This window comes from Lineus longissimus, chromosome 16 (assembly GCF_910592395.1).
Source record: "Lineus longissimus chromosome 16, tnLinLong1.2, whole genome shotgun sequence".
Classification (NCBI taxonomy): Eukaryota; Metazoa; Nemertea; class Pilidiophora; order Heteronemertea; family Lineidae; genus Lineus; species Lineus longissimus.
The window spans coordinates 7754457-7774960 of NC_088323.1; the positions used below are offsets into that span (position 1 = coordinate 7754457).

The 20504-nt window shown below is 41.8% G+C and overlaps 1 protein-coding gene across 1 annotated transcript; it reads right to left on the reverse strand.

Annotated features, from left to right (window-relative positions):
- Positions 1–40: 40 nt before the first annotated feature.
- LOC135500347 (sterol regulatory element-binding protein cleavage-activating protein-like) lies at positions 41–20428 on the reverse strand. The gene is made up of 21 exons (XM_064791762.1): positions 20261–20428; positions 19312–19491; positions 18473–18617; positions 17775–17935; positions 17534–17671; positions 17237–17316; positions 15579–15693; positions 14851–15032; positions 14599–14725; positions 14186–14402; positions 13085–13183; positions 12321–12608; positions 11457–11761; positions 10515–11072; positions 9628–10166; positions 8903–9039; positions 6327–6537; positions 5356–5528; positions 4496–4576; positions 3674–3886; positions 41–2883 (listed from the first exon to the last, which is right to left on the reverse strand). The coding sequence occupies exons 2-21, from the start codon at positions 19428–19430 to the stop codon at positions 2635–2637; spliced, it is 4137 nt and encodes a 1378-aa protein (XP_064647832.1). The 5' UTR covers positions 19431–19491; positions 20261–20428; the 3' UTR covers positions 41–2634.
- Between the last annotated feature and the right edge of the window lie 76 nt (positions 20429–20504).

Sequence of the window (20504 nt, forward strand, 5' to 3'; positions counted from 1 at the left end):
ACTGGCATGTCACATTGCCTTGAAGAAGGAGTGAGCAATATTCAATAAAAATCTATTTATTTACAACAGTCTACATGATTCAGTTGAACCAAAAATAAACAGCATTTGTAATAAATTGTTTTTATCAAGACATAAAAAACAACGAGATGGATATCTTTGTTATGTTACAAAATGATGTCATTCACCTGCATCCAGAAACCTATCAACTCTCTAAAGAGGCTGATGTGACATAACAAATACAAAGATGCAAGGACTTCTTTCTTGCAGGATATTTGCAAATAAAACCTGAATATGATTTTGATTCAGAAGCAAAATTACATCATGAGTTTGAAAGCATCATCGTCTCTATTAAGGACAGAACTTGTCAGTCCCAAGGGTATCCTTAATAGAGAGGTTTTACTGTATTGAGAGCTGAATCTAACATGACCCAGTGCCGTGACTGTGTATATTAGGCGCCCGAAGGTGGCCAATTGAATCCCGCTCCTCCTGCCCATAGTCCCCCTTTAACCAACACATGGCAAATGAGTATAAACAAGTCTATTGCAGCCTCAAATTCTTCCTTATGAATACAATCAATCCCAAAAAGTGAGCTAGGGGTCGTCATGCATTTTCCGCGGCGTTAGCGAGTTTCCGCATTGCTTACGATTACGATTTGTGTTTGACGTAATCGATTTTTGGTTCTACGTCATCCCCAGCGAAATCGTCGATGGTACTTTCGTCTCGTTCTTACGAGGATTCCGGCTGACCTTCGTAAGTCGAAAAACGATTACATGGATTAGCGAAAAGCTTATTTTCCACGCTACATATCAAATTCAAGGTGAAATATTCATTGAAGAATACTTTAGAACATATCTGTCAAACATAGGTACTGCATTTAATGTGATCAACGGCGATTTTGATCATGTTTTAGTGCCGAGAAAAGTGCACCCAGAGCATGAGAGCAGAGTATAGGGCCTATACTACAGTACACCAAGTCGTTGGTGTGAATGCGGAAACAAAATTTCTGTTTCATGCCGGTTTTGAGAGTATTACGATTACGACTTTAAAATCGTAATCGTAATCGTAAGCGATGCGGAAACACCCTAATATCTCTGCAACAGAGACCAAACGCTCCGGGGAGAAGTCGGAAAGCCCCCAAGTTCATGAGCATACTCAATTCAATAACCTGGTCCCACATTATACAAAGGTGTGATCACACAATACAACAATGAATGCTTTGAGTTTCTTGGCAACAGTAAGGAATAGATGTCGATCTTCACCAGGAAAATAGTAAAATTGATTTTTTTTCCGACTGATTTTCTTCAGGGACATACCTTTACCCTGGAATTTTTTGGGCATGCAGTTTTATCCATTTTCCCCTCTGGCAGAAACCCTGGATCTAATGAAATTTACAAGGTTGAAGAGAAAGTGTGGTTGTATGATGCACATTGTACCATCATAACCCTATAGGAGATGTGCATGTGCATTTTATCTACTTCGTAATAGAATTATCTAGGTTTTATCTCACTTTTCCTTGACAAAGTCAGTTCTAACAGATAAGGACAGTTTTTTGTGTAAAAGAATGCCTTTTTCACCTGCTTGTGGCGAGATAAAAAAAGAACGCCTTCCCTCCTTTCGGGGGACAAATTCGAATCTTGGTACAAGCACTAGTACCCAAAGTGGGCGAGCCAACTACTGCAGGTTCCACTCAAATATAGACCATGCATACATACATGTACATGTACATTCGCTTGAAAATGCATTGTTGGAAAATATGCGACAGAATTATGGAGAACTGTAAACTCTTTTATATTTACATCCCGAAGCAAATTATTTCACTTTTTTTTCGGAATTCACTTTCATTTGTTTTCTATGAATTTAAACTGTAAACAAAGAGACAACCATTTGATCAATACCAACAGGATGCCAACAATATTCATCACTTTTATATAAAAACATTATTTTACCTTATTTACTTGTCAGAAATGACCGAAGTATTAGGCCTGCAAAAATAAAGGAGTTTACGGAATGTTGTTGTATTCTAGTTGACATATGGTTCAGAGTTGCTAACCTCCTCGATTAAAAACGAACGAGGTCAAAGAAATAAAATTGGGAGGTTTATGGAAATTCAATTTAACTTCCTCTGACTACCCTGGGGGATGTTCTTAAACAATGACACGATCTGCCTCGCTGAGGACAGAATCGTGTGGTGCCGCATCATTAAAAGCACAGGGTCGCCCTAATGACTGCTCTGCAGCAGGACATGAGGATGATGACTCTTAAAGGGGTACGCCGTTCGTAATTACTTGTGAGCCAGTTAAAAAGAAATCCACCAATACACAATGCCTAATGCAGTTATTGTGAATACAAATTTGTTCAAACTTGCTATTCAAAGTATTTGTATATCAGTCTACACAACGGCAATGTTGAAATTTATATTTAGAGTGTATTTTCACAAATACAAATTGAATTACAATTCAATTACAAATTCAAAATTTTTAACAAACCGCGTAGACCTTTAAACAAGCAGGGAGAATGTAGGAAAATTCGTCAAATGCACAGTGAAAAAAATCTTCACATCGGCTCCAAAATGGAGAAGTTGCCAGTCTTCCAGAGGGGGTTGGCATCTCTGACCGTTGATGTCAACAACTGCTGTTATTCCACCTTCTCCAATACCTGGGGAAAGTGCGTAATGCGCAATTGGTTTCCATAGTCACAGATCACCACAGAGTGATTGACAGTCCGTAAATGTTGTACAAATGACGAGTGTTCAAGGTCGGCAAAGAATTGGACGGATCGCACGAGTTGACCTCTTGATATGTCGTAAAGTTCTATGCCGCCGTGGCTGCCACCCACCATCAGCTTGCTCGTCAACATGGAGAGGCTGGAGAATCCACCGGGGCCCTGAAAGTGCGACAGGAAATACCATAGTAAAAAAACTGCATAGTCTACACAGTGGGTAAAGGTATTGGTTTACCTTTGCAAGACAATAAAAAAACAAGGCCCTCCCAGAAACCAGGTCGCACATGTTGCTATGTTGCTATGTGCTGACTTATGTATTTCTGCCAAAGAAAACTACTGGGCCACTTGAATGCTTTGCTTCGGCCCAGTCATATGTGTACTATTTATTTGACTATTAGACTATTAAAATACAAACAAGAAAAATACCGCACTGGTCCATAGAGGCTGTATCTTACATCATAACCAGCTCTATTGCGATGAGGTGTGCCATTTTTGCAAGTGCCTGACCATCAATACCTGAACCAGAGCCCAGTTACATAATTGGCATGAGTAGAAACATCGGTGTTAAATCTTAATGGTACTATTGCAAATGTACTGAAGGATATAATGCCAACACTGGGATTTGTCTAAAGCCGATTGGATAAACTTGGCCCAGATTGATATCAGACGTGACATAACGTCGTCATAAGACAATGATAGAGGGTGAAACACAACCAAACCAGACTGAATGAGGTCAATCTGGTTGAAGCTGGAGCCAACTACATGTTAATCAGGGAATAAACAGATACAGTAGAACCTCTCTATTAAGGACACCTTAGGGACTGTCAAGTGCTGTCCTTCATAGAGGTGTCCTGATTAGAGAGGTCAAATTGAATAGAAACTACCAAATTGGGACCAAAACTAGTGTCCTTAATAGCGAGGTGTCAGCTAAGGGAGGTTCCACTGTACATACCAGTTCCAAGTTATACATCAAAGTTCCTTTACTTCTCTGCCAGACACACAGCCTCTCGTCCAAGCCAGTGCTTACAATATAGGAAGGGGTACAAGCCAGCCCAGTCACTGCAGAACTATGGCCAGACATTTTATGAATGCACTTCCCGGTTAACAACTCCCACAGACGAATGCTACCATTTTCATCACCGCTGGCAGCTCCTAACGGCTCACTCTGAAGAGAGAGAGTGTATGATATGAATGAGCAATCTCAATACGCATTTGGACCTTTATCCCTATAGACAGAACTTATACCATGCATGGTCGCACCTGATACCCCTGGGCCCAAGACTTCATCACGTATCCTCAGTCGATCACTCACCACATAAATTTCACAGAATTCCATTGCGTTACATAAGACCAACTGCAATTTTTCTGTTTTCAGCAAAAGTCTGTCCTCAAGCTGTCTCATGTAAAAGCGTTTACGTCATTTTAATGGCCAGACTAACAGACAGATACGCAAGTACATGTAGACATACCCTTAGATAGATGCTAAAAAGGATGACGACCCCCCGGCAATGCCGGTGGCTGAGAGGTAATTAACAGACCCACGAGTATTTCATTTCGTTGTATGTGTTGTGAAGAGCCAGGAATTTTCGTTCCTTGAAAGCCACGCCAAGTTCATCCAGAAATACAATCCTGGGTTCTCCCCGGGATCAAACCCGGGCCCTATTGCATGGTAGCCAGCAGTGTCAACCACTAGGCTATGAGGCTCCCCTATCAGATCACTGATCCATTGATACCGAAGCCTTGCTTGTACATGTGCCGCATTAACAGGTCCTACCTTATCCAACTCTAGTGCAGTGATGCATCCCATGTGGCCATGTAATGTATATAAACACAGGCATTCTTCAATTCGAAACACCTGAAAATTATAGATTACACGTAAAAAGGTGAGACTGATTCCTCCACGAAATAGATTACATGTAAAAAGGTGAGACTGATTCCTCCACGAAATAGATTACATGTAAAAAGGTGAGACTGATTCCTTCACGAAATAGATTACATGTAAAAAGGTGAGACTGATTCCTCCACGAAATAAGTCTTAATTGGAGCCTTGATTTTGGCTGACTGTTACAAAATATAACTGAAAAGTGCGAAATTCTCAACACATCTTTCCAGTCACTGAAACACATGAGGATATCTTTTTAAAACATACATGCAAAATGCGATTTTCTCTGTTTTGACACCCGAGCTGAATAGATTCTAGTTGAAAGGCTACAGCAGAATTGCTCTGAAGTACTTTGATGGTGTTAATTTGAATATTTTGAGTGTGAGCAACCCTGCATTTATAATCGTATCATATCATTACCGGAATCATAACCCTATTGGAATTTTGCCGGAGGTATGATGTCTACTCGAGGCTACTTTCCACCTCTGTGGGATCTTTTACTAGCCCTCGCATAGACACTCAGGTACAAGGGACCAGGGCATTTAGTCTCATACGACACACCCTCAAATATTCATACATTGTATGTGTAGTGAAGAGGAATTTCAGTTCCGTGAAAGCCACACCGATCCATCCAGAAATACAATCCTGGGCTCTCCCCTGGATGAAACCAGGGCCCTATTGCGTGGTAGCCAGCAGTGTAAAACTACCAGGCTATGAGGCTCCTTGAGGCAATTGTGTGAAAATGCTGTTACCTTGAGAGTATGATCCTGACTGGCCGACACCACTCTCCCGCACTCTGACTGAAGACTGGTGATGGGCAGCTGATGGGCTCTGATCGAAGTGTGTAAAGTACAATGAATGATGTCGTTCCAACAATGACTGAAGTCCGCGCTAAATCTATGCCCACTGCCCATTCGAAAATGACCTGTGAAAAACAGAAATTTTGAGTTTAAAATCTGCTATCAACTACAGAATATCAGAGGTTATCTGATCCTCAGTCTTTTCAGCAGACCTCAGTTGAGTTGCTCAATCAGCACTAGAACCCGAGCTCGGTGCATGCCCAGCTGATAACATCAATTCGGGTTCACAGTGGCGTTCATTCCGTTTGCCTTGTCAAAAGAAGAAAATGCAGCTGTTTTAACGCTAGAATCATGCGTGAATGGTTGTTCTCTCACACAAAAATTGCTGGGATGAAGAGAAGTTTTTATTTTCATTGCTTCTATTCGTTCGGAAGCTTAGATTTGTCAGTGTGGTGAAACTCAGACTTCTGTTCTCCATGGTTTTCATGGACGCCATCATGTTTTTCGTTGTTACAAACCCACACGAACTTGATCACTACGCTGAAAGAGTGCCGACGGCAAACTACTGCATCGACAAAAATACTTACCACAATTTGATACCCAATGACATCCAGAACTAGACCACAACGATTGTGGTCAGTGCATAACTGGTAGTGGACAGAGTGTGCGACGAGCAAATAAAAGTCATGTGACCAGTTGTTTGAGCAGATTTGGCCTAGCTCAGATGAGTGATGCAGCACAGTGTGGCTGCTAAAGTTGCACTAGTACTCGTCGCTTACATCACTTGACAAAACTGTGCATAAACTATGCATACCCTATTGACAGCAAGTGCCTATAACAGCGGCCAAAGTCACGCCGGTCAGCCATAGGACAAGGAAACCAGCCTAACTTGATCCCTGGGACGAAAAAAAACCCTAACTTACCTCGATTGAATATTTTTTGTGATGATCCACTGTTATTTGGCGGCGGTGCCGGTTGAATTGGGGTGGATGAGAACGTCTCCAACTCGAGGAAATCTATGATACCGCTCATGCGGGCTGCGATGATCTTTTTGGCAACGAAGCAAAGTCCTGTTACACCGGATGTACTGCTGGCATAGAGGCATTTCAGCTTGCCTTCTAACGCATCCCAGAACTGAAAACACGAAATGTTTTTAAAGACTATATAGCCAGTACTAACTTAAGTACAGTGGAACCTCCCTTAGCAGACACCTCTCTATTAAGGACAACCTCTCTATTAAGGACAGCACCTGTCAGTCCCAAGGGTGCCCGTAATAAAGAGGTTCTACTGTACATGCATATTGCGATCTTGGGAGACACATGGAATTTAGCTCGCAGAATTCTGGGCAGGATGAACTTGCAGCTGACGTTTTAACCTTGACAGATGAGATTTAAGGCCAGCTTTTTCCAATTAGGTGTGTCAGAACTTGTGAATGAGGGATCCAATACCCTACATGTATAAGGTCAAGATCGTCAACAACTGGTAATTTTAGCATGATAATTTCCCGGCAAAAGGGTTAATAATGCACCGAAGATGATAATTTCAGTAAGCTCTTTGTTCAACATGCCGATTTCAAAGGAAGAATACAAAATCTTCACTGGCTGTTTGTTGAACGTGCCGATTTCAAAGGAAGAATACAAAATCTTCACTGGCTGTTTGTTGAACGTGCCGATTTCAAAGGAAGAATACAAAATCTTCACTGGCTGTTTGTTGAACGTGCCGATTTCAAAGGAAGAATACAAAATCTTCACTGGCTGTTTGTTGAACGTGCCGATTTCAAAGGAAGAATACAAAATCTTCACTGGCTGTTTGTTGAACGTGCCGATTTCAAAGGAAGAATACAAAATCTTCACTGGCTGTTTGTTGAACGTGCCGATTTCAAAGGAAGAATACAAAATCTTCACTGGCTGTTTGTTGAACGTGCCGATTTCAAAGGAAGAATACAAAATCTTCACTGGCTGTTTGTTGAACGTTCCGTTTTCAAAGGAAGAATACAAAATCTTCACTGGCTGTTTGTTGGACGTTCCCTTTTCAAGGGAAGAATACAAAATCTTCACCGGCTGTTTGTTGAACGTGCCGATTTCAAAGGAAGAATACAAAATCTTCACTAGCTGTTTGTTGAACGTTCCGTTTTCAAAGGAAGAATACAAAATCTTCACTGGCTGTTTGTTGAACGTTCCGTTTTCAAGGGAAGAATACAAAATCTTCACTGGCTGTTTGTTGAACGTTCCGTTTTCAAAGGAAGAATACAAAATCTTCACTGGCTGTTTGTTCAACGTGCCGATTTCAAAGGAAGAATACAAAATCTTCACTGGCTGTTTGTTGAACGTTCCGTTTTCAAAGGAAGAATACAAAATCTTCACTGGCTGTTTGTTGGACGTTCCCTTTTCAAGGGAAGAATACAAAATCTTCACCGGCTGTTTGTTGAACGTGCCGATTTCAAAGGAAGAATACAAAATCTTCACTAGCTGTTTGTTGAACGTTCCGTTTTCAAAGGAAGAATACAAAATCTTCACTGGCTGTTTGTTGAACGTTCCGTTTTCAAGGGAAGAATACAAAATCTTCACTGGCTGTTTGTTGAACGTTCCGTTTTCAAAGGAAGAATACAAAATCTTCACTGGCTGTTTGTTCAACGTGCCGATTTCAAAGGAAGAATACAAAATCTTCACTGGCTGTTTGTTGAACGTTCCGTTTTCAAAGGAAGAATACAAAATCTTCACTGGCTGTTTGTTGGACGTTCCCTTTTCAAGGGAAGAATACAAAATCTTCACCGGCTGTTTGTTGAACGTGCCGATTTCAAAGGAAGAATACAAAATCTTCACTAGCTGTTTGTTGAACGTTCCGTTTTCAAAGGAAGAATACAAAATCTTCACTGGCTGTTTGTTGAACGTTCCGTTTTCAAGGGAAGAATACAAAATCTTCACTGGCTGTTTGTTGAACGTTCCGTTTTCAAAGGAAGAATACAAAATCTTCACTGGCTGTTTGTTGAACGTTCCGTTTTCAAGGGAAGAATACAAAATCTTCACCGGCTGTTTGTTGAACGTGCCGATTTCAAAGGAAGAATACAAAATCTTCACTAGCTGTTTGTTGAACGTTCCGTTTTCAAAGGAAGAATACAAAATCTTCACTGGCTGTTTGTTGAACGTTCCGTTTTCAAGGGAAGAATACAAAATCTTCACCGGCTGTTTGTTGAACGTGCCGATTTCAAAGGAAGAATACAAAATCTTCACTGGCTGTTTGTTGAACGTTCCGTTTTCAAAGGAAGAATACAAAATCTTCACTGGCTGTTTGTTGAACGTGCCGATTTCAAAGGAAGAATACAAAATCTTCACTGGCTGTTTGTTGAACGTGCCGATTTCAAAGGAAGAATACAAAATCTTCACTGGCTGTTTGTTGAACGTGCCGATTTCAAAGGAAGAATACAAAATCTTCACTGGCTGTTTGTTGAACGTGCCGATTTCAAAGGATGAATGCCAAACACTACATAACCATTTCTTACCTCGATTCTCCCATTGCCACAACCAACCACGATCAGATTATCCCTGCACGCTAGACACCAGATAGGGGGTGCCTCCTTGTTGACAAACTCACTCTCGTGACGCGTGGCATCATAATGAACAGTTGAGGGCTGGTCACCTGAAGAAACAAAGTCACATGAAGCGTGATAAACACCGATAGTTTTTTCAGAATGTTTTCAGGCCGTTCAATTAGTCTCGTCGTCAATGTTTGGGGTAACATACATTCATAATTGCAAGACACTTTGATAATGAAACTCTGGTCAGTGATAAAAAACAAATGAAATGTTTTCGCTTTGGACCTGAGTTTCATTATCAAAGTGACTTGCAATTATGAATGTATGTAATCTCAGGTATCTGCTCTAAACTGCAGTTATTCAAGGCTCATATACATTTCGACCCTGTGATATTCATGGTAATTTTCATCACATCATGTAAACACGTCCTTGCAATATAAATGCGTAAAATTTGTTGAAGCAATTCAATTTCATCGAACAAGGAATGAAGAAAATCTTTAAGGACTTTTACTGATATTTCTGGGAATCAAGTCAGAATTCAAGGACAGTCATGGTGCTTGAGAAATTAACACCAAATTTCATTGATAAGTGAAAGATTTCAAGAAATTGTTTTTTCCACTCACACACATTCTAACTCCTGGATTAATCAGTACACAGAAATTTGAGAAATAAGAATTTACGACCATCCTCACCTGTACTGTAACTTCTCGTCCTTTCAGTTGCCTCGCGTTCATTCTCCTCCATGACTTGAGCAACATCCGTCCTTGCCCGCTGACGTTTCATCTCTTTTTGTTCCTCATACTCACGACTCTCGGCAACTAACTCCCTCTGCTGTTGGAAATGCGGATCAAACTTCGAACCGAAATCATAACCGTGCTCCTTTAAATGTTGTAAATCGTCTAAAGAAGTTGCTCGATTTGACTCGGGTCGAGATTTTGCTATGGCACTGAAATCTGTCTGAACAGTACTACTCAAATCTGGCACGAATTCGAACTTGTTGATATTTTTTGTCCCTGTTGATGCACAGCGATTATGTCCAGGTTTGCGATCACCTGGGGACGAGAGTTTCTGATCATGGACGTTACGTTTATGAATGTCAATCTGGGAGTTGTCGGGGCTACTGTCGACAGATGGCGAGTTCGTTCCGTGGAACTCGTCGTAAAGATCCGACTCACTATCATTGATGTTTCGTCCTGGACATGGCTTTCTCTCCATATGAGGCGGCATCATTCTGTAAAAATAAATAAACGCCATTTTGTTGTCAATCAAGACAAAAAGACGTTTCTTGCGATTTCTTCAAGTCTTGGATAACAACACGTCACCTATAGAAGGAATCACTGAAGCGCTTGCGTGTTTCATTTCATACTTGTATGATGTGATCATTTAACCCTTCTGCTGCGGCAGCAAATTTTCAGCCAGCGCCACCGTGTGCTGACAATCGATACCAATAATAAACATCGGAGCAAACTTTTAACTGAACGGTCGAAACTATTCGAAAGTGTCGCCATCTATACTATAAGGATGAAACTACGTTGATGGGATGCAGAAAATGGGGTATAGAGAATGCATGATTTCTTACCCTTTCCTGTGAATAGCTGTGAGACAATCTCCCGAATTCGAGTCCCAGACCCTGATCTCGCCGCCGAGACAAGTACTGATAACAAACGGTCCGTCAACTTCCATGCACTCGACCTCCTGCTGATGCCCGGCCAAGACCAGCGGCACCGTCTCCTTGATGATCTTCTTGTACCCGGTGGAGCTTCGCCTCATCATCGGCTCGAACAATCGATTCATATTCCGACGCATCTTAGGATAATTCCTCGAACACATACAACCGTAACACAACGTCATGAAGTAAACTACCACAATAGCACTCGCAAGGGCGAGGGAAACCGTCAGGAGGAACTCTTTTCGCGATTGGGGATAAAACTTCTTATGAAGATACTGTGCTTGTTCAATCAGCTTTTCCCCTTTGAGATCAATGTTGGAGAAAGCACCTGAGTAGAAATATTCTGGGTGCTCGAGTCTGTTCTCTGTCATGGCGGCTTGTTTGCTTTCGGCGGGGTTGCGTAGCGCGATGGCATCTTTTGGATCGATGATGATGGAGAGATGCGTCGATGGTAGGAGACTGAAATATCTGCAAAAACAACGCAAGTTGTCAACAGATTCTCTCTGAACCAAATACATGAAGACTGCTTACTACTCCGTACGAGATACTTGAGATGACACATGGCAGATAATCGTGATCCCAGCGAAGTTTTGAATGGGGTAAAAAAACGCTGGAACAGGATGTGCAGATTCATATGAGGTAAGTTTTGTGAAAATTCAAGAGCAATTCTGAAAATAAAAGCGATTTGCAATATTTCTCAACATCTTGGAGCAGGCTTTAAGTACCGGGTAGGCCTCTTATCTCCTTTGGAGGGATTTTGGTGCACCTGCAGTAACTATCATTAGGCCTTTCCCATTATTATGGGAAGTTCCTCATCAGCCAGGGTGAAAGCTAAAAAAAAGCCGAACATACCGTCTCAATAATGATATATTATAGAAACCAAACAACGACGGCCAGTGCGAGTTGGACAATTTTTTCCAGTGTTCCATGTCATCGTGTTCCAACATGGCTGACACGGCATGCGTCTCTGTCCCCTTGGCGTTCATCGTACCCTTTACGAGGGTCTCCTTATCACCATTGGGGGCGTCCAAGATTACTGGTGCGCCGTAATACTCCGGTTCCGGCACCATAGCGGTGCCGTTCAGCGTCACGCGGATGACGTGTTCTGCAAGACCTGTCTTGTAGACTATCAGGGCAATCCAGATCACTGTGCATATCTGAAGAGAAATGAACAAATACGGGATGAATTTTAAGGCAGCCTCATAGCTGAGGTGGACAATGTAAATTTGGAAAAAAATCTTTAAAATATCATGTTCATGATAACACACCTCTTTGCTTTCGACAGGTACAGGTAGCGGAATTGATTTTTATCTTAATTGTTAAATTTGACTATTAACCACTGAATGCCGCCATAAAATTTTTCTTACCTTACCGCTCTGCCACAATTAATTTCAGGAAAATGTCATTTTTCGTCCTTGCAGCGGCAATCGATCAAAAGCTGCCAGCTGGTGTTTTTGTGAAGAACGAAGCCTCCTCAATTTCGGTTTACGCTGGAGATTCCCGACGATTGTTTGAATAGGGGTTTTAGTACAGGATTTTACATGGAACAATCCTCTGGATGGCTGACGTATATATACGTCATATGGCAGAGCGGTTCAGATAGAGTTTGCATATATATACGTCTTACGGCATTAAGTGGCTATATAATGCCTGTATTTTATCTATGAAGAAAACAATCTGGTATCATACATTTACAAATATAGAGACCGTACATACCATGAGCAGTCTCTGAGCCACCCGGTTGTCTCCAAGGAAGTATAGCACCCTCAACCGCTTCGGTTTCTGCCGTTTAGGAATGAAATCTTCACTCATAGAATTCCTGTGCGAATGCGGTGGTGAGCCCGTGGGGTGTGTAGGCCAGTGCGACCGGTGACCGCGTGGACGCGTTGACCCGAAGAAGTAGTTGATAAGACTCTTCTTGGGGCATCCTAGGAGAGAATTCGGCTTGGGCATGTCAGCGGTCTCCTCCTGGTTCTCTTCAATGGGCCGTAATGTTTCACTCAGCTAAAATACAACCAAGACAATGTGATGAAAAATAGGTGTTAAGAAATGAAGGGATTGCCTGACTGAATTTATGAAGGTTCTTAAATTGTGCTGAAGAAAAACATTTATTCAAGGCCACCCAAACTAGCATCTATAAAAATGTCCAGGGAAAGCTCAGGTCAGGACAAAATAAAGTTCCTCAAATGTTCAACACACTACACTGTATAAACCAAGAGTGACTCAGGTGTTTCTGAATCTCCATGATTTTATCAATCAATTTTTCCTCCTTAAATAAAAAAAAAATCCAATGGAATCAATTGTTTATGATTCTACAACACATTGAAAGAAGTTTAAATCCAACTTTTATTTCTATCAATACCACTTTTGCTAAGCTGAGAGCCAACCCTGAAGAATTTGGCTGGTATAATTGAGGTAGGGGTACGCAGGAAGAGTTGCTTAGCTGAAGTATGTTGCCGCCTTTCAAAGATCAAACCTACCTCCATACGTCGAATGTCAATGGAGAGAACCGTGGAAAAGAAGAGCATTTGCAGGTAGAAATCTGAGAGCAAACCAACGACAGCAAATAGGCAGAACTCCTGAAACAAAATACAGAAATGGTTATCAAGGGGCCCTAGAACTCATACGGGTGTGACCTGAAGTGCGCTCCCATAGCTCAGGGGCAGATCTCGAACTTCAGTTTCAGGGACACACGTGGCATGTTCAGGGTGTGAGTGTCCCCAGAGAAAAACTATACCAGTGGCCATGAAATGGACGCTTGGCCCTGAACCATAGGTGTTCACGGGAAAGATGCAAGCCTCGGAGTCAAAGTGCAGCATCACAGCCGGTGAAGACCTCACACATGGCATGTCGAGGGTGTTGGTGTCCTCCATGGAGAAAAAGTGCACCAGCTGCAAACACATGGACGCTTGGCCCTGAACAATAGGTTTTCACAGGAAAAGTTGCAAGGCTCAGGGTCAAAGTGCAACACCTCACTGTCGTTCTTTGCCTTTCTCAGACACCACGTTTATTTTGACATCCGGTCAATTTCGTAAATCCTTCATGCAATTCGAAGAGATGGGATTTCAGTTAACAAATTGTTGGTTATCATGACAGGGAGTGGGGGCTGAATCCCATTTGGCTTTAGTGGTAAGTCCTGTCCATGTTGTTTATGGGCTCCAGAGTGAAAACATCTTGTGAGTTTTGACAACTGTTAAGATTTTACAAAATGGGATCTAATTTTGGGGCCACCAGGATTTGTTTTACAATACAGCTCCAAAATACCGGACTATCTGAAATTTTGTCACCAGGAGTCATGTGGAGTGGTAGCCTAATCGCCTTTTAAGTGCCCTGCAGACAAGCAATTTAAATTGCTACTGTCAGCGATTTAAACTGCATGCAATGATAATTGCCAGTGTGCGACAGGCAATGCAGGTCACAGATCTGCAGATCGATATCAAACCCAGCTACTGCCAGTTTTACCTGCAGATTTCCTTTTGTTGCACATTGCAGCGAATATAATTTACGGGTAGATGTAATTAAAATTGCTTGTTTGCGCAGCACATAAATGACCTCCAACATTCTACCAAATAAAGACCAACCTGAATCGCTGGGACGAATGTGAAGAACCCGACCAGGAGAATGAGCAGTTCCGTCACAAGGTTTTTGGTGATCGACCATCCCTCTTTGTATAATCCTCGAGCAACTCTTTCCTTGACTGACAGCGTTGCGGGCGTCGAGACTACAGATTTCGTCAGCACCAGGACGTTTTCAAGGCCTACGATTACCACTAAGTAGGGGAAGACTTCGAATATCTCACTGAAATATACATGATGGGATACTGAATGTATGTAATTCGATGTGTTACAACAATCAACGATGTAAACCGCTCGACGTCTGTGGCATAAGGTTCAAGGAATCTCAGGTTTACATCACATTCACAGGACAAGGTAATCAAAAGTAAAATGACTTGCACAAGGTCAAAAGTAGATGTAAAAGGTTAATAAGCACTTACGAGCCAAGTAAAATTGGCTGGAGTCCAAAGAATGTACAAATTCCAATGGACATAAAGAGTGAGGCCACGACTGTTGCCACTGCACTCAGCGCCAAGCCCCATTTTGATTTCACCATCTCGATTTTACCTGAAATTGAAAAAGAAGCAAAGTAATTAAGGGAGACCGCAAGACTTGTAATTCCACTATTTCCATGCCGAGTTGAGATTAAAATATGAATTTGATAGAATAAAATAATGATATGAAATACTCACGGACTGAGAAAAGTATGTATAAAAACAGCACCACGTATGTGACAAGTAGGGGCGTATATTCCACGAAGTAGTTGACATCTTTGTAGTAGATATGCACCATGTTGCCAGCCTGGCTTGAGTTCGAGTTGGCCTTGTGCGCTGGGTAAACACCCTCTAACTTCTCCCTGAGAGCCCTCACGAACCTGGAAAAATGGGAAGAAATAACTAAGGGCTAAAAAATCTCCCGAGAACATGTCACTACCCACTGCAGTATTGATGAAGTGTTTTTATCACCAGACACAACATGTGCCAAACCGAATATATTGGCATCGCCCATAAAAATACCTGTCTGCTCACAAGCTTCAGAGGCAAAAGGCCAAAAGATGACAATTTTACAATCAATGACTTCATAGAGTTTCCAATGCATTTTGAAATAAATCAAGATTTTTATCAACAGCAGTATTAAGAGCCAGTGAAAATTATATTCTGAGGCACTGAACAACACTGACAGTGCCCACAGCAAGAAACAGAAACTTTTCATGTGAAAATTATGTCCTCTGAACTGCCCTCACTGGCAAAACATGTCTCTAAAATGGTAATTTTGTGACCAATTAAAAAAATTCAAAGTTCCACAGAGAGCTTAGGTATAGATCTTTCCATTTCTGCTGTCAAATTCAGGCCTTTTTAGGAGGGGAACAACTGGAAATCCTCCAAATATTGGAAATGTCTCACTCCTCTGCGACACTCACCCCTCATTGTAAGTCTTATAGACGATGGTCACGGCAAAGGAGACAATACGTTGGCGGTTTCGGAAGAAAAAGCGCGACACGCCGGTCTCTTTCCACGGCACACCAAACAAGATATCTGAAGGAAATGAGAATAGATCATATCAAAAATTCTATTTACAAAAAAATTCGTCAAAAAGCACTCTTTCCATGGAAATTCCAATTTCCATTGCCAAAACTTCTTTGTGGGGAGAGGACATCAGCTTTGACGATGACTTTTTCAAAAAGTTCCAGAAAGTTTTGATTTCCTCGAAATTGCAGGTTCACCCTTCAATGGCTGAAGAGACAGCTGAGTAAACTAGAAATTTGAAATTTGCTTGTCAGCAAATTTGATAGCCCCCACGGGCCCACACAGTACACGTATGGAGGAGTGAAGACTATTCCATTTCGCGGATGATCTATTTCCGGACAAACACGCTCGCGCTTTCTCAAAATCATACGCTCAGTAACATTTAAACAGCACCCTAACCTTTTCAGATGGGCAGGATGGATCATCGACAAGCATTTAAGGCTATTCCTTTATTTTATTCCTTCATTCAACCATGTCAACCGTCGTTCTTTGCTCAAAATACTCGACAGCTCGCCACTTCGGCAAAGAGATACCGCCGCCATGATGCATGAGGATATGACGTCACCATTACGGGGCGGAGCTTATGCTAATATACGTGTGATTGACAGAATCGTGCCGGAGATTTGAAAGCAAATCAGAAAATCGGCGCATAAAAATGCTTCAAAGTCATCAAAATTATCCGAATTTCGAAAAAATCTTTGCCAGGTGCACTAGATCGAGTTTAGTTTGATGGGACAGGGGTGACAGTTTTTAAGTTGAAATAGCAGTTTTGCTGGACTACCTCCATAATATAACCTGGGAAGAATGCAGAAGCCTAGTACCTTCTCCTAGTAATCTCAATATAGACCCACATTTGTTGTATGTGGGGTCTATAATAAAATAACTATGACCGAGCTAACAGTGGAATTGCTCCAGTAAGGGCACCCTCGGGACTGACAAGTGCTGTCCTTTATAGAGAGGTGTCCTGATTAGAGGTCAAGTTAAATGTAAATAACCAATTGGGGACCAGAACTAGTGTCCTCAATAGAGAGGGTGTCCTTTGAGAAGTGGGCGCTGAGGGAGTTTCTACTGTACTTCATTTACTGTCAACCACCACATTTGAGCCAAAAAAATTCTGCTAAGACCAACAGAGCTGTGTCTAGTAGGCCTACGATAACATAAAGCACAGTGCTATGTCATCGCCCCGGAGGAGCTTGTGACGCATTGCCTAACGAACTGGTTCATACGCGCTCCATTGCAGTGATGTCCATACCTCTTGCCACGGAAAACACCACTACAAGAAAGACCCGTTATGGCCACTGGGGCCTATTTGGGTACCTAAAACGAATAGGAGTAAGGGAGACAGCAGAAAGCCAATGCCAGATAGCAGTGCAGGCAGCAGTCCTCATATTACAAGACTGTCCCCTGCACCAGGATTTACAACAGAAATTCTGATACCAATGTCGAGGAAAAACTGTGGTGAACACAGCATGACAACGAAATGACAAGCCGCTTCATCTCCGCCACATGACTGAAGTTATATTCAAGGCAGGTTGAATGCAGAAGTCAATACCTTTTAATAGAGGGCTGATATCCAGAGAATGCCAGGCAGTTTGATACAAAGTCTTTATGAGCTCACTGTCTTCCTTGAACCTGAAAGTGAAATCAGATCATTGTCACATATTCGGGTTGGTCTACTTGTACTACCTAATGACTACGTCACATAATCTATTGAGCCAGCTCTCACTTGAGACATCACTTCATTTCTTTTGTACATTGCAATTGGCTTCCTAGCTATGATACTATAGACATTTTTTGATGACATCAGTTCATGGCTGGCCTGTACTTCCCTCTAACACAATCTACATACCTTTTGCGATCCCTGCCCCATAGGCCGACCGGCGATACGACCAGGCAGTTGTACTCTGGCAGCAGTCCCTTCACCCCTTTCCTCGTGGTTGTCTCGTGCACCTGGTAGCAAAGGTCATGGACACTGTACACCTTGTCTCTGCAAAATGAACAACAAGTGTTGTCTAGTTCTCTTGTCAGTAAAATTGGATACAGCACTACAGTGAAAGAAAATAAATTGATTTGCTTAAGTCCATACTCACCCGTCATGGTATTGAAACTCATCGATTAGGTCCAAAATGTCAAAGATCTTAGAGAGTGGGCCCCTGAAGGCATCTGATGGTATCAAGTTATTTGGTTGCCATGGAGACACAGTTGCCTTGACAACAATTTGTTGTACATAACCGAGTGATGGTCCTGAATACTGAAAATAGGAGAAAAGAAAATTATCTTAAAGAATATTTTTAATGAAGTTTGTAATTTCTTCAAATGAGAAGTTGTGAAAGTTTACAGCAGTACTTATTCAATTTATCTGGCTTTCCATCTTCATCCCACCTCATCTCACCTGACCTCAGCATGGCCGGAAAGCCACCAAAGCTCTCTGCTGTGGTGAGAAGGATAGAGCCGGAACCAGTCCCTTCATTTGAACCTCAATTACTCGGTGCTGAATGAAAATCAGCTACTATACATGTAGGTTGAAATATGTCAGCCTTTTTGAGCAGCCTCTGAATAAACAGTGCAGTGAGCATAAAATCAATTGTAATCAACAAGCTAGCTGCAATTTTGTCCTTGCTAAAAATCGTCATTGGAAACATCGTTTAAAAGATCGTTAAATCAACTTTCAAAAGTAACAAGACTTTTTTTTAACATGCTGTACACTACATAACAAGGTAGCTTTTGCAACGTCCTGATATGATTTTAAAGGTACCAACACTGACAGAGAAGTACGATTACAACTCACCCACAGCGGATTTTTGTTTGGATTGCCATTATTTCCGCGTCGCCCTGGCAATGGAGACTGCTTCGTCGGAATCACGTAGCCCTGGACGGGTGTCTCAAACTGCAGCGGGGCATTGCCTGGATATGGCAGGTTTGTCAGTGGGTAGCTGCAGTGGAAATGTAATACACGTACTTATAAATCAAAATGGCTAGAGATCGTGTGCTCACCTATGCTAAAGCTACATTATGCACAAGTTTGAAAAACCATCACTTCAGCTGTGGCTTCGGTGAAAACTTCAAGAAAAGACCCACACATCTAAAACAAGGTTTAACATGAAATTACATCATGTAGGGCGGGGGGGGGGGGAGGGGGAGACTGGCCTCCTTAGCCCTAGTAGGCAACCAGTCTAAGAGAAGGAACACTCTGATATAAAACCTTGGCAGTTAGAGTCCAACAAGGTCGGCAGGGTCTAGCCCTTGTGGCGTAGCTAAAAATCGAGACCACTTTTTCATTATTACAAAATGGTTAAACAAATATCCTTTAAATTTATTTCAAATCACATGAAGAACAACGCAACCATCATCTGATCTTGCCAACACAGACTTTACTCATGTAGGTCTTGATTTGAACTTACCAACTTAGACTAACATGGCTCTTCATTGGAACTTACCGTCACACTCACCGACTAACATTGCTCCTCATCTGATCTTACCAACACAACAGACCAACATTCATACTTACAAAACACAGACTAACATACATGTGCTCTCTTCATTTAAACTTACCAACATAAACTAACAAAGCTCTTCATTCGAACTTAATACCAACATAAACTAACAAAGCTCTTCATTTGAACTTACCAACACAGACAAACGAAGCTGAGGGCGATAGTGATGATGATATAAGGATGACTGGCGCAGAACAGACCATGGGTGTAGTAGATGTCACATATCTTCTCCTTGAACCACGGTTTCATCATGCAGCTGCGTCAGCCTCTTCTCACACTTGTCAACAAAGCTCTTCTATTACTACATGATACTCTGCAAAAATGTTAGGTTTAAAAAATGTTACAAAATCCAATCCATCACACATTGTACACGTAGTGAGTGCACCTATGCATGTAGACTCCTTAGGCAGCCCATCGCGTCATACTAATTTGGTCTCCTTATGGACTGCCACAAATAGCGGGAATTCGTGGGGCTGGACGATTAGCCAATGAGCATTGCTGTAACGAAACTGTAAGGGCATTTTCTGTCACTGAATCGGAATGCTCGACGTTTACTGCTTTGGCATACATAATAGCGCAGCTGATATTCATACACTTCATTCATTCCTACACTGCATTTCCCCCCCCCCCCCCCCCCCCCCGGTTTAATGGGTACGTACGCAGTTGACCTACATGTGAATAAACAACGAACAAAAATGATCAAAATGCAAAAATCTTTCTACTCTAAAATCTAAGGTAACAAAAGCTAACTGGGAATATGACCACTTTAAACTTTATTTGTGCTAATTAGCAAATATTAATCACAAAATGCTATTTCGACTAGGCCTAGACTAGTACAGTCAGTGGGCAGTGCCCCTTCCAGCCAGTTGTCTATTGGCAGCGCATTCACCCACCAATTCGTTGTGGTTGTCGGTACAAAACCTCCAGAAAGCTCACCATTTGTCGCAGTGGTTAGGGTGAGGAACAAGGTCGGTCCACTGCCTCCGGAGTGTACATGCATGCTGTGTCATGTGTGTGTAGTACATGTAATGTATAGTGTTAACTGTAGTCACAGCATGAAATCGCGATGTAAACAAACTGACCTCCATTTATTCTGTCTTCCAAAAGAGTGACCAGTTGCCAACTTGATATTTTCGAATTAAGGAATGATAGAACAATAATTCAGAGCTCAATGAAACTACAAATAAGGATCATTAAGAGGTCAAAATACAGTTATTCTGTCCAGTTATAAGATATTAGTCATTTCTCGACCGCCATTTCTTTTTATTAGCGGCGTGAGAAGATAAGGGTTCACGACACCAACAACGGGGTTGGATTCGGGTAAAC